The sequence below is a fragment of the Rhinoraja longicauda genome, chromosome 8 (genome assembly GCF_053455715.1).
Source record: "Rhinoraja longicauda isolate Sanriku21f chromosome 8, sRhiLon1.1, whole genome shotgun sequence".
NCBI classification, from domain to species: domain Eukaryota; kingdom Metazoa; phylum Chordata; class Chondrichthyes; order Rajiformes; family Arhynchobatidae; genus Rhinoraja; species Rhinoraja longicauda.
In genome coordinates this window covers 54,640,692-54,652,088 of record NC_135960.1, presented here as the reverse complement: position 1 = coordinate 54,652,088, position 11,397 = coordinate 54,640,692, and the positions used below count along the sequence as shown (strand labels likewise).

The 11,397-nt window shown below is 43.9% G+C and overlaps 1 protein-coding gene across 2 annotated transcripts in view; it reads left to right on the top strand.

Annotated features, from left to right (window-relative positions):
- Window positions 1-2,164: 2,164 nt before the first annotated feature.
- pde11a (phosphodiesterase 11a) overlaps window positions 2,165-11,397 on the top strand; it is a 160,359-nt gene continuing 151,126 nt past the window's right edge. The window contains exon 1 of one of the 2 annotated variants that reach the window (XM_078403998.1): window positions 2,165-3,030. In XM_078403998.1, coding sequence (XP_078260124.1) covers window positions 2,176-3,030 — 855 coding nt within the window. In that variant the 5' untranslated portion in view covers window positions 2,165-2,175. Of the gene's footprint in view, window positions 3,031-8,417; window positions 8,443-11,397 lie in introns of those variants that run through there. The other variant, XM_078403999.1, reaches the window with a different exon arrangement.

The following is an 11,397-nucleotide window of genomic DNA, read 5'->3' as shown; positions in this document are numbered from 1 at the left end:
TTCAAATCATGGCTGATCCCTTTCCCTCTTCTCTCCCCTGTCTTCTCCCATAACGCTTGACCCCCCCCTACTATTCAAGAATCTGTCAATCTCCGCTTTAAACATGCCGCAATATTACACCAGATTTCCTCATTCGGAATTTTTTTTAAACGCGGATAATTTAAAAAAAGATTAGACCGATAAATGTTTAGTTCTCACAACAATATTGGCAATGGGCACATATTAAAACTCACATTGGGCTAATCTATTAGAAACGGAAACACTGGTTGTTAAATCTTGGCAGAACAAAAACGCTTTACTACTTTCCATTCATCAATAGCCAAAATTGACGGTGCTGTTATAGCAGCGGATAATCGACAACAATGGGGTATGATCGAGGGAGAATATCTGGTATGGTGGGCAATCGTTGTGCGGCTGGCTTCCTGGGTGCTGTTTCTTTCTGTCTGACGTTTGCTCGGAGCTGCGTGGAAGTAAGTGTTCACGTCTGCTCTCCGCTCAACCAAGGGTATGGGCTTCGTCACTAACCTCCCGCAGACTATTTCAAAAGATTCAACCCTCTCAGTTCAAACGGCACTCCACGCGAGGCATCTGTCACTGCAAAAAAAAAACAGATTGTCATCTGCGAGAAGCCGATGTAACTGGGTTTATAATAGCACAGACCTTTCACATTGTTAGTTAGCCCTGTCGCCTTTTGTCCCAGACTCGGCTCCAGTGACGCTTAAATATTAAAAGCACATCCCAGAAACAAATCACCAAATGATGTTTGCAAACTTTGATTGATAATCAAGAGTAATATTTCTAAACGTCAACAAAGAACTGCAGATGCTGGTTAATACACAAAAGGGCACACATTGCTAGAGTAACTCAGCGGGTCAGGCAGCATTTTAAGAGAACATGGGTAGATTATTTCTTAACGTTATATTTCTTTATTCTGGTGATCTGTTGGATTATTTTATTAAATTTCTACCGGCGAATACACGGTGATTGCGTTTATACATTGGTCTCGGAACACAACCATAGATAGGGTTGGGGGGGAGGGGATGTTGATGATGGTTTTCTTTATTGTTCGGTTCTCGGTGCTGGATTAGTGAAGTGTACATAAGCAAGTTGTGAGCTGGTGGTGCCGGCTAATAACATAACATAACATAACATAACATAACATAACGCTCTTCGATAATATAAAGGGGAGGAGGAAGATGGGGCCACGACAGCTTTAACCTAGGAAGCCTCTCGAGAGAGGTCTTACCACACAAACCTGTATCAGACTTGTGGACGCTGGACGTGTTTAAATGCAGACGTAGAAACTCCTTCACTTGCCTTACGCAAGTTCCATGGAGAATTTCTCCTTGGGGAGGTCGCCAGGCAGATACAAAGCATTGGTTCCGCAAAAACACACGCGACTGGGCTTTGAAATGCGCCTCTCCTATATCATTCTCTTTAATTCTCCGGTTATCCTTTGATATCATAATGATTAGTTGCGTAGGACAATAAAATGTTGTTTTTTTTAACCATATATATTCATATTGATCAAAATATCTGCCACATAGCTGGCCAGATATGCTTTATTATCTTAACCAGGTTCCCGATCACAGGATCGGCGAGTGATTAATATCTGGTATCATATAGTGTACTTTGCATTCCTTTTGATAGTAATCTCACGATTCTTACACATGGTCCGAGTTTCCCTTTTCGTCTCGTTCCTCAATGAGTGCAGTGCCGGCTTGATAGAAATTAGACACACTCTCCGCTTTTCCAAAGATCAATCGAAAAGATGTCAGCGCTGCTTAAACTTTGCAAAGGCAGTGGACACTGCCAGATTCAGCAAAATATTTCCACGATTGTACTGCGCCAGTTAAACAATTGTGTTACGGCCAGAGTAGACCGCTACAGTGCTCCCTACGTCAGTAGATCAGGAGGATCCACGCTTTCCCTGTCATTGCCGACCGTGGCTTGGTACGCAGCCTCAGCACACCCTGGATGGGAAGCTCGCAGACAGGACTGGACTGTGGGAAAGGCACCGAGGGCTGTCAAATCTATCGCAAGTGAGGAATTCTTTTCCTCCAAAAGTTAGAGCCATTATGTCGATTCACAAATACAAAGCATCGCGTTCAAACGACTCCTCGCTGGTGTTGCGCTTGGAAATGTGACCTGTAGACGACGCCGTCTCGCCGGGGCATGCCGCTACAATACTTCTGTGGGACATCGCCCGTTGCGTTCACCCAGATCCCCTCAGCTGCAGTTATGTCGAGTTCGACAAAGCTCGACTTTTCCGAAGTGGAAACTTTTCTGGATAACCATCCGGATCTTTTCGAAGACTACCTGCTGAGGAAGGGGAAATACAGCGCGGTGGAGAAATGGCTCAAGCAACATCACCTGGGAAAACCCCCCACGTTAACTTCCAGCACGGAAAAGAAAGTTTCAGCCAAAGAGTCCTGGGCGTCCAAAGCCGACGGCCTGCAGAGGAGACCGTCGCAGAGGGAGCTGAGAAAAAGTTTTGCCCGATCCAAGGCACTGACCGCCAACAGGACTTACGACGAGCACGTCAACTCCAGGGATAAGGAGCCGCTTTCCAGCGTGAGGCGGCGAGCTTTGCTCAGGAAAGCGAGCTCGCTGCCTCCCACTACGGCCCACATCTTGAGCGCCTTACTAGAATCCAGGGTGAACATCCCTCAGTATACATCCACGGCCATCGATTACAAATACGAGCTCAGGGACAGCAACGAGAGAGCATTCTTTCTGGAATTAGTGAAAGACATATCCAACGACCTGGACCTGACCAGCCTAAGTTACAAGATCCTCATATTTGTCTGCATCTTGGTGGACGCCGACCGCTGCTCCTTGTTCCTCGTGGAGGGAAGCTCCAACAAAAAGACACTCATCTCCAAATTCTTTGACGTGCACGCAAGGACCACGGTGCTGCCTTCGTGCAGCATGGACAACTCCAGCGAAGTGCAGGTGCCGTGGGGGAAGGGGATCATTGGTTATGTGGCGGAGCATGGGGAAACAGTCAATATCCCCGATGCCTATCAGGTAAGATTTACCCCGCAGAAAGCCACCTGCTAAAGCACTTGCTCCAATTTATAAACCAATTTATAAACATAACTAATAATATGTCGTTTCTGTACCGAGGATGCCACGGATAAAAGTTCTGTACAGCTGCAAAAGCAATTTGCAAAAAGCAACCCTGTGACCGCGTGGGGTTCCTCCCGGTGATCCGGTTTCCTCCCACATCCCAAAAGACGTCAGGTTAATTGTAAGATGCGAATGTGTGATAACATTGAACTAGTCAGTGTACGGGTGATCGATAGTCGTCGGCATGGACTCGTTCAGCTGAAAGACCTGTTTCCACGCTATGTCTCTAAACTAAACTAAATGGACTTAAAACAGACTTTTTTTTAAAGGGTCCCAACCCGAAACTTCGTCTGTCCCTCCATAGACGCTGCCTGACCCGCTGAGTTCCGCTGGCACTGCGTTTTATGTATAAAAGGAACATCATTTATGTATAAAACAAGCTTCAGTCTCTTTGCACCCCTCCCCAGCAAAGCCCATTATTGTAGCGTTCACTAAGAATTTTAGTTTAGTGGGTAAAGTGCAAAAAAAATCGGAGGAGCAAACATTTTCTTTGCCTAAAGGATAGGCACGAACAACGCTTTTAATTCGCCACGCATCTGTTCTTCGATTGGTTTTAGGTATATGCAGTCAAATTTTGGATCTGAGATATACAGTACACACAGTTTACTTTGCGAACGGCATCATTCCACCGTTCTCTTATTTGATGATATGGTTAAGTCAAATTAACAGCAGATATACTTGAACTTTCACATTTCTAAACTCTTGCACGTTCCAATAAAAAATGTGATACTAATTTTAAAGAAAGGAAAGCAACATAAAGTTTGTGTGAAGATGCTTTAAAAGGAACATCATTCAGTTACTTCCAGTGAAATGGTTATCAAGTTGGAATGGGCGCCCAGGACCATTAGCAGTGACGTATAGACATCCACGTAGATTGTATTTTGTTTTACAGTTTGTATTGTATTACTTATCATTAAGCACAGTGATTTATTTACAGGCTCTCGATAAAGGGGTAAATAAATTGTTATAGACAATAGACAATAAGTGCAGGAGTAGGCCCTTCGACCCTTCGAGCCAGCACCGCCATTCAATGTGATCATGGCTGATCATTCTCAATCAGTACCCCATTCCTGCCTTCTCCCTATACCCCCTGACTCCGCTATCCTTAAGAGCTCTATCTAGCTCTCTCTTGAATGCATTCAGAGAATCGGCCTCCACAGCCTTCTGAGGCAGAGAATTCCACAGATTTACAACTCTGACTGAAAAAGTTTTTCCTCGTCTCCATTCTAAATGGCCTACCCCTTATTCTTAAACTGTGGCCCCTGCTTCTGGACTCCCCCAACATTGAGAACATGGTTTCTGCCTCTAACGTGTCCAACCCCTTAATAATCTTATATGTTTCGATAAGATCCCCTCTCATCCTTCTAAATTTCAGTGTATACAAGCCTAGTCGCTCCAGTCTTTCAACATATGACAGTCCTGCCATTCTGGGAATTGACCTAGTAAACCTACGCTGCACACCCTCAATAGCAAGAACATAATTCCTCAAATTTGGGGACCAAAACTGCACACAGTACTCCAGGTGCGGTCTCACTAGGGGCCTGTACAATTGCAGAAGGACCTCTTTGCTCCTATACTCAACTCCTCTTGTTATGAAGGCCAACATTCCATTGGCTTTCTTCACTGCCTGCTGTACCTGCATGCTTCCTTTCAGTGACTGATGCAGTAGGACACCCAGATCTCATTGTACGTCATGTTTTCCTAACTTGACACCATTCAGATAATAATCTGCCTTCCTATTCTTACCACCAAAGTGGATAACCTCACACTTATCCACATTAAACTGCATCTGCCATGCATCCGCCCACTCACACAACCTGTCCAAGTCACCCTGCAACCTCATAGCATCTTCCTCACAGTTCACACTGCCATCCAGCTTTGTATCATCTGCCAATTTGCTAATGGTACTTTTAATCCCTTCATCCAAGTCATTAATGTATATTGTAAATAGCTGCGGTCCCAGCACCGAGCCTTGCGGTACCCCACTAGTCACTGCCTGTCATTCTGAAAGGGACCCATTTATCCCCACTCTTTGCTTTCTGTCTGCCAACCAATTTTCTATCCATGTCAGTACACTACCCCCAATACCATGTGCTCTAATTTTGCCCACTAATCTCCTATGTGGGACCTTGTTGAAGGCTTTCTGAAAGTCAAGGTACACTACATCCACCAGCTCTCCCCTGTCAATTTTCCTAGTTACATCCTCAAAAAATTCCAGAAGATTAGGCAAGCATGATTTTCCCTTCGTAAATCCATGCTGACTGGGAACAATCCTGTTACTGCTATCCAAATGCTCCGCAATTTCGTCTTTTATAATTGACTCCAGCATCTTCCCCATCACTGATGTCAGACTAACTGGTCTATAATTTCCCATTTCCTCTCTCCTTCCTTTCTTAAAAAGTGGGATAACATTAGCTACCCTCCAATCCACAGGAACTGATCCTGAATCTATAGAACATTGTAAAATGATCACCAATGCGTCCACAATTTCTAGAGCCACCTACATAAGTATTCTGCGATGCAGACCATCAGGCCCTGGGGATTTATCAGCCTTCAGTCCCATCAGTCTACCCAATACCATTTCCTGCCTAATGTGAATTTCCTTCAATTCCTCCGTCATCCTAGGATCTCTGGCCACTAGAACATCTGGGAGATTATTTGTACCTTCCTTAGTGAAGACAGATCCAAAGTACTGGTTCAACTCGTCTGCCATTTCCTTGTTCCCCATAATAAATTCCCCTGCTTCTGTCTTCAAGGGACCCACATTTGCCTTGACTATTTTTTTCCTCCACATACCTAAAAAAGCTTTTACTATCCTCCTTTATATTATTGGCTAGTTTACCCTCGTCCCTCATGTTTTCTCCCCGTATTGCCTTTTTAGTTATCTTCTGTTGCTCTTTAAAAGAGTCCCAATCCTCTGGCTTCCCACTCTTCTTTGCTATGTTATACTTCTTCTCTTTTATTTTTATGCTGTCCTTGACTTCCCTTGTCAACCATGGGTGCCTCTTACTCACCTTAGAATCTTACCTCCTCTTTGGGATAAATTGATCCTGCAACTTCTGCATTATTCCCAGGAATACCTGCCATTGCTGTTCCACCATCTTTCCTGTCAAATCTGGCCAGCTCCTGTCCCATGCCTCTGTAATCCCCTTTGCTGTAATACTGACACTTCCGATTTTCCCTTTTCCCTCTCAATTTGTAGAGTAAAACTTATCATATTATGATCACTGCCTCCTAATGGCTCTTTTACCTTGAGTCCCCTTATCAGATCAGGTTCATTACACAACACTAAATCCAGAATTGCCTTCTCCCTGGTAGGCTCCAGTACAAGCTGTTCTAAGAACCCATCTCGGAGGCACTCCACAAACTCCCTTTCCTGGGGTCCAGTACCAACCTGATTTTCCCAATCTACCTGCATGTTGAAATCTCCCATAACCACCGTAGCATTACATTTGCGACATGCCAATTTTAGCTCTCGACCCTATGTCGAGGCTACTGTTTGGGGGCCTGTAGATAACTCCCATTAGGGTCTTTTTACCCTTACAATTCCTCATTTCTATCCATACTGATTCTACATCTCCTGATTCTATGTCACCCCTTGCAAGGGACTGAATATTATCCCTTACCAACAGAGCGACCCCACCCCCTCTGCCCACCTGTCTGTCTTTTCTATACTGAAAATTGTAAATCGTATTTACAGACTTCTATACAGTCTGAAGAAGGGTCTCGACCCGAAACGTCACCCATTCCTTCTCTCCCGAGATGCTGCCCGACCTGCTGAGTTACTCCAGCATTTTGTGAATAAATCGATTTGTACCAGCATCTGCAGTTATTTTCTTATACTATATATATATGTCTTTTCTATATGTTGTGTACCCCTGAATATTCAGTTCCCAGCCCTGGTCCTCATAGCCATGTCTCTGTAATTCCCACAACATCATACTTGCCAATGTCTAACTGAGCCTCAAGCTCATCCACTTTATTTTTTATACTTTGCGCATTTAAATACAACACTTTAACTTCGGTATTCACCTCCCCTCTCACACCGGTCACCATTGGCCCTGACCTTACTCTCTTATCCCAGCTAGAACTTTCCTTCCCATTTATTCGAGAGTCGTTTGCAATTTCTGCTGTATTTGCTTCCCCTTTAACTCCATCTTCATATTCCCAATTTGTCAACCCCTCCCCCCCCCCCACAACTTAGTTTAAACCCACATGTGTAGCACTATAAAGAAAGAAATTGGGGAATATATTTGAAATGTCACTACCAATTTCAAATGGAGAAAATGACATAAGGTTCCATTATTTCGGAAAAGAGTTAAAATACGATTTACAAATAATGTGTAAAACAATGTTTTAGGTGCGTTTTAGCAAAATTATATCAAATATTTCGCTCAAGGAAGCAAAACCTTTTTGAAGTTTGACATGTTTTCCTATTTCTGACCCAGATCGCAGTCCAGAAGCATCAAAATGAAACAGGCAGAGCAATTCCAAACACATTAATTAACAAAATCTGGCATCGCTGGTTTATTTCCTCAAAATGAAAACATTGACTGTGTTCAAATCCTCCAGAAATCCTATTTAGATGTTATTGCAACGTGCATTCAAGTTGTGCAGATTAGCAGAGCACTGGGTTAAAATAGAAGGGAAAATATAATGCGTGTTATTTACTTTCCTGGAAACAAAAAGTTAACAGAACACATACAAATAATATATTTGTCCAAAAGACTTGTTTTTTTGGATGACAATAAAGGTAATTCTGATTCTAAATAACACTCTCGTGCACAGTGTTAAATAATGTAGATCATTGTAATCTTGCTGCACAAGTGCTCCAATGTTAACTTTTGTTCTAAGCTCTGTTGGACACCATAGGACCATTCCCATCTCCACCAAAACTCACAGTTGTTCTGTGGTCATGTGATCCAATAAAAGTATAAATAACGACTCAGACGAATCCTTACTCGCTCTGAGTTCGTATCCCGCGATACCCATTGATACAATGGTAACGGAGGAGCCGCACAACGCTTTAAACTGCGGTATTTTGAAGTCGCTCCAGAAGCACAGCAAAGAGACTGTAACAGTGTTTGAAGAGGCGGGAGTGATCCTCCGGCGGCAACCTGATCAAACATCAACCCTGCCTTTCATCCGTATAAAACTCACTAGCGCACTGAGCAGCAGGGGGCGCTGGCAAGACGCCTCACCATATTGCGTCAATAGGTCTGCTGCTGCAGAGAGGAATAAAACCAGGCAGGCTCTTGCTTACACTCCCACTACACATGGCTGGGTGTCAGTCTTGCTTGTCGCTCAAAGGTAGGCATCGCATCGTTTCAAACATCCAGTACTGTTGGAGCACAACGTTGGCACTTTATACTCAAAAGATCCATTGCAACTGAATGCATGTAGATACAAGGAGCTGCAGATGCTGGTTTACAAAGAAAGGCACAAAGTGCTGGACTAACCCAACAAGTCAGGCTGCATCCCTGGAGAACATGGATAAATAACATTTCGGATCGGGACCCTTCAGACTCATTGTAGGGGGTGGGGCGGACAGAAAGCCAGAAGAGTGGAGGGGCAGGACAAAGCTAGGCAGGTAATAGGTGAACATAGGGGGGGGAGGGGGGGAGGGGGGGGGGGGGGGTAATAGGCAGATGGTTGGACAAAAGGCCAGAGATGAAAGACAGAAGGTGTGAGGTAAAAGGAAGGAAGAGTTACAAATTGTGAAGCCAGAGAAAGGAATGTAGGGAGAAGAGAAATAGGTGAATTCATGTTGGGGATTGAGCAGTCTTCCAGAATGAGTTATGTTTTGTTTCTCATTCATTTATAAATTGAGATTAATACTATACCTCACTGTAAAAATGAAACTGACAATGAACTGCAGAAATGGTAGAAATGGTTCCGCTTTATATTTTTGAATTTCTTTTTGTTTTACATTATCTAATTCTTTAGGGAGACCTAATTATTACACAGAATGTCGTTTACAAAGACAAAATTACCTTTTAATATTTAGAGAGTTTCCTATTCGCTTCATTTCCTATTACGATAACCAATCTTTATTTGTCAGCTGTTGTGTACAATTATTCCATACAGAATAGAAATGATATCCTTAGGGAAAAGTTCCAAACAAATGTAATAACTTACCAGATTTCTGGTCAGAGTTTTGCAGGACAGTGGCGATGAAGTACAAAGGTGAGGCTTGTTGGGTCTGTTCATGCTGCTTTTGATACTCTTTTTGGGAAAGATTTCTGCCCTTCCTTGTCAAACAGTGCATTTGCAAGTAAGCATAAGAAAGGCATGTAACTATTGTCATTTGAACCTGGCTCACCTACTAAACTCTAAGCCACTGAAGACACAAGAGATTGCGGATGCTGGAATCTTGAGCAGAAAACAAACTGCTGGAAGAACTCAGAGGGACAAGTACTATCTGTGCAGGATGGTTGACGTTTCAGATGGTTGAAACTATAACAACATTTAAAATAAATTTGGACAGGTACATAGATAGGAAAGAGGGATATAAGCCAAACGTGGGCAGTTGGTATAGATGGGCATCTTGGTCTGCATGGGCAAGTTGGGCTGAAGGGCCTGTTTTCCGTGCTGTATGACTACATGAATCTATTAGGATGGAGTGTGTAGATGAAGATAGCCAGTGTGAAGATGAGAGGGGGAGGAGAGAAAGGGACAGGTAGGTTTTAGGTGGAATTAGATGAGGTGGAGGATCATGGACGGATGGAGCCAGGTGTGGGAGGGGGGATGGGGGCATTTTGTGTCACAGTCTGCTGGGTGATAGGTGGAAACAGAGAAGGAATATAATGGAGCCAGGTGGGGACGGGGGGAAGGGATATTAGAGACAGAAACTGGAATGTGAGAAGGAAAAGAAGGTAATGATCAGATGGAACCAGACGGGGGAAGGGATAGGAAAGGTTAGCCAAGGAAGAAGTGGTTTGAGGATGGGTGTGTGGGTGATGAGCATGCTGAGTTCCTTCAAGCAGTTAGTTTTTTTGCTCGAAGCCACTGAAGGCAACGTTTGCCAAGGTTTCCAGCCTCTCATTTCACGTTGAGAAAGATGTCCTCTGGGCCTACTTCACGGGGTCATAAACTGCACACCATTGAGAAGAATGTCAAATTTTCTTCATGAATGATTTACCAGTGCACTGCACATCAAAGCAACTGCACTCATTCATTGTGACCACCTTCTGCTGCACACAGCAGCATGACGCTGGACTCGGTGGAAACCTGAGTGTAGGGGAAACCAATGGAAACAATTGATCTAAATTCTTGCAGTCAGACCCACGTTCATGTACTTAGAAATGTCTTGTAAACACTTTTAGGACTGACTACAATTGATTGATACTTTATTGTTACGTGCACTTGGTACAGTGAAATTCTTTGTTTGCTTACAAGACCCAAGTATGCAAAAAAAACACAGCGTATAGGGCACTGACCGCATCGAATGATCGCATTGAATGGCGGTGCTGGCTCGAAGGGCTGAATGGCCTACTCCTGCACCTATTGTCTATTGTCTATTATTGTCTATTACAAAAGTATTCAATATAATCCCAATGGTCCCTCTTCCTTCTCCCCCCCCTCCCCATCACCTGAGTCCCTCTCTGTTCTCTCAGTGGCCCTCCTACGCCGGGCCCCTCTTTGTTCTCGGCGCTCCCCAAGCCGGGGGTTTGTTAAGATTTCCCAGCTAATGGTATATCATCCATGATTATTTGTGTGGAATGCTCTGAGGTGTGTTGTATTATCATCCTCAGACACAAGATTGTCCACTGTGTCTACTTCAGTGACATTCTACCACTGGGCACTGCTGCTCCCTGTCTACTGTTCAGCATAATCTGCAGCACCTTTGAGGTCAAAGAAGTTGGACAGTAAGGCGTATGTGTGCAGAAGAAGGGTGTTTGTTCCATTCCAGGGGCATGGAAGGCAGATTATACATCTGCGAGATGTGAGTTGGGTCACTACCCATGCAGGACCACTTGGCTTGTCGATGCAAAAGCCACTTGTTTTATGGTAGCAGATCTGTAACTGTATCACAAAATACAGTCCCGAGCCAGGTAACAAATAACTTCACACTGACTGGCAGCTTAGTAGGTTTAGTGGCAAATACTTTTGTGAATATAGTTCAGCATATGTTCTTCATAAGCAGAGCCCATCAAGATATTCAAAAAAGGACACAAAGTGCTGGAGTAACTCAGCGGGTCAGGCAGCATCCCTGGAGAACATGGATGGGTGATGGTTCAGTTTGAGATCTTTCTTCAGACTGAT